Source organism: Nanorana parkeri, unplaced genomic scaffold (genome assembly GCF_000935625.1).
Source record: "Nanorana parkeri isolate BGI_ZX_2015 unplaced genomic scaffold, ASM93562v1 scaffold3431, whole genome shotgun sequence".
NCBI classification, from domain to species: Eukaryota; Metazoa; Chordata; class Amphibia; order Anura; family Dicroglossidae; genus Nanorana; species Nanorana parkeri.
In genome coordinates, this window is record NW_017309699.1 from 19,212 (window position 1) to 20,724 (window position 1,513).

A 1,513-nucleotide genomic window follows, 5' to 3' on the forward strand; every position below is an offset into this window, starting at 1 on the left:
GTGCAGAGAAGGGGTGCAGGGACGGGGAAGAGACGGTGCAGAGACGCGGAAGGGACGGTGCAGAGACGGTGAAGAGACGGTGCAGAGACGCTGAAGGGACGGTGCAGAGACGCTGAAGGGACGGTGAAGGGACGGTGCAGGGACGGGGTGCAGGGACGGTGCAGAGACGGTGAAGGGACGGTGAAGGGACAGTGAAGGGACGGTGAAGGGACGGTGAAGGGACGGTGCAGGGACGGGGTGCAGAGACGGTGAAGGGACAGTGAAGGGACGGTGCAGGGACGGTGCAGAGACGGTGAAGGGACGGTGCAGGGACGGTGCAGAGACGGTGAAGGGACGGTGCAGGGACGGGGGAGAGACGGTGAAGGGACGGTGCAGGGACGGTGCAGAGACGGTGAAGGGACGGTGCAGGGACGGGGTGCAGGGAAGGTGCAGAGACGGACGAGGACAGATTTTCAGAGGGAGATTTTTGGGGACCCCTCACCGTCCAATGGTGACCCCCCTCCCACCTCTGCCTGCCGGCATGCAGCACTACTGCGAGAATTCCACACGGGTCCACGCGGACGGCAACCCGGCTATCAGCACCCTGATGTTCGCCATGGGCGTCCTGGGAAACCTGCTGGCCCTGGGCATCTTAGGGGTCCACCGACGAGAGCGGAGGGCCCGGGCTTCCCCGTTCTGCATCCTGGTCACCGGACTCGCCGTCACCGACCTCCTCGGCACCTGCATCTTGAGCCCGGTGGTCTTCGTGTCCTACGCCCAGCAGGCGTCGCTCCTGGCGCTGGGCTCCCAACCACTGTGCCAGCTCTTCGCCTTCGCCATGACCTTCTTCAACCTGGCGGCCATGATGATCCTGTTCTTCATGGGCTTCGAGAGATGCCTCGCCATCAGCCACCCCTATATCTACAACCGGCACAGCTGGGGGCACCGCCTGGCCAGGACCGCGCTGCCGACTTCCTATGTTCTAACGGCGGTGCTCTGCGCCCTGCCGCTGGTCGGCGTCGGCCAACACAAGCAGTACTGTCCGGGCACCTGGTGCTTCATCAGGATGGCGGTGGCGTCCACGCCTGGGAACGGGGGAGCACTGGCGTTCTCACTGATTTACGCCACCTTGACCGGACTGCTGATCCTCGCCATCCTGGTGTGCAACGCCTCTGTGACTGCCAGCCTGTGCCGCATGAGGAAAGGTCAGAGGGCGCGGAGAGGGTCACTGCGCAGGGGCGGAGCTCGGGGATGGTTCCTCGGGGCTGGAGAAGAGGAGCTGGAGCATCTCATCCTGTTGGTGCTGATGACCATCATCTTCATGGTGTGCTCCGTGCCAATGACGGTAAGTGACATGAGGAGCGCATGTTGTAGGCATGTAAGGGCCACTGCCGTGTGATCAGGTGTGGCCCCAGGCGACAGAAGGGCGTGACATTTTCTGAGGGCCCCCATATGGGAGGGTTGTGGGGGAGGGGAGCATGGAATGGACAGTGCATTAGGAAGCTGATGGTGGGTGCACCAGTGGGGGAGAGGC

General features: G+C 63.6%; 1 protein-coding gene across 1 annotated transcript in view; it reads left to right on the forward strand.

Annotated features, from left to right (window-relative positions):
* The first annotated feature begins 471 nt into the window (after positions 1 to 471).
* PTGIR (prostaglandin I2 (prostacyclin) receptor (IP)) overlaps positions 472 to 1,513 on the forward strand; it is a 3,319-nt gene continuing 2,277 nt past the window's right edge. Inside the window, exon 1 of the mRNA XM_018574968.1 lies at positions 472 to 1,324. Coding sequence (XP_018430470.1) covers positions 488 to 1,324 — 837 coding nt within the window. The 5' untranslated portion in view covers positions 472 to 487. The remainder of the gene's footprint in view (positions 1,325 to 1,513) is intronic.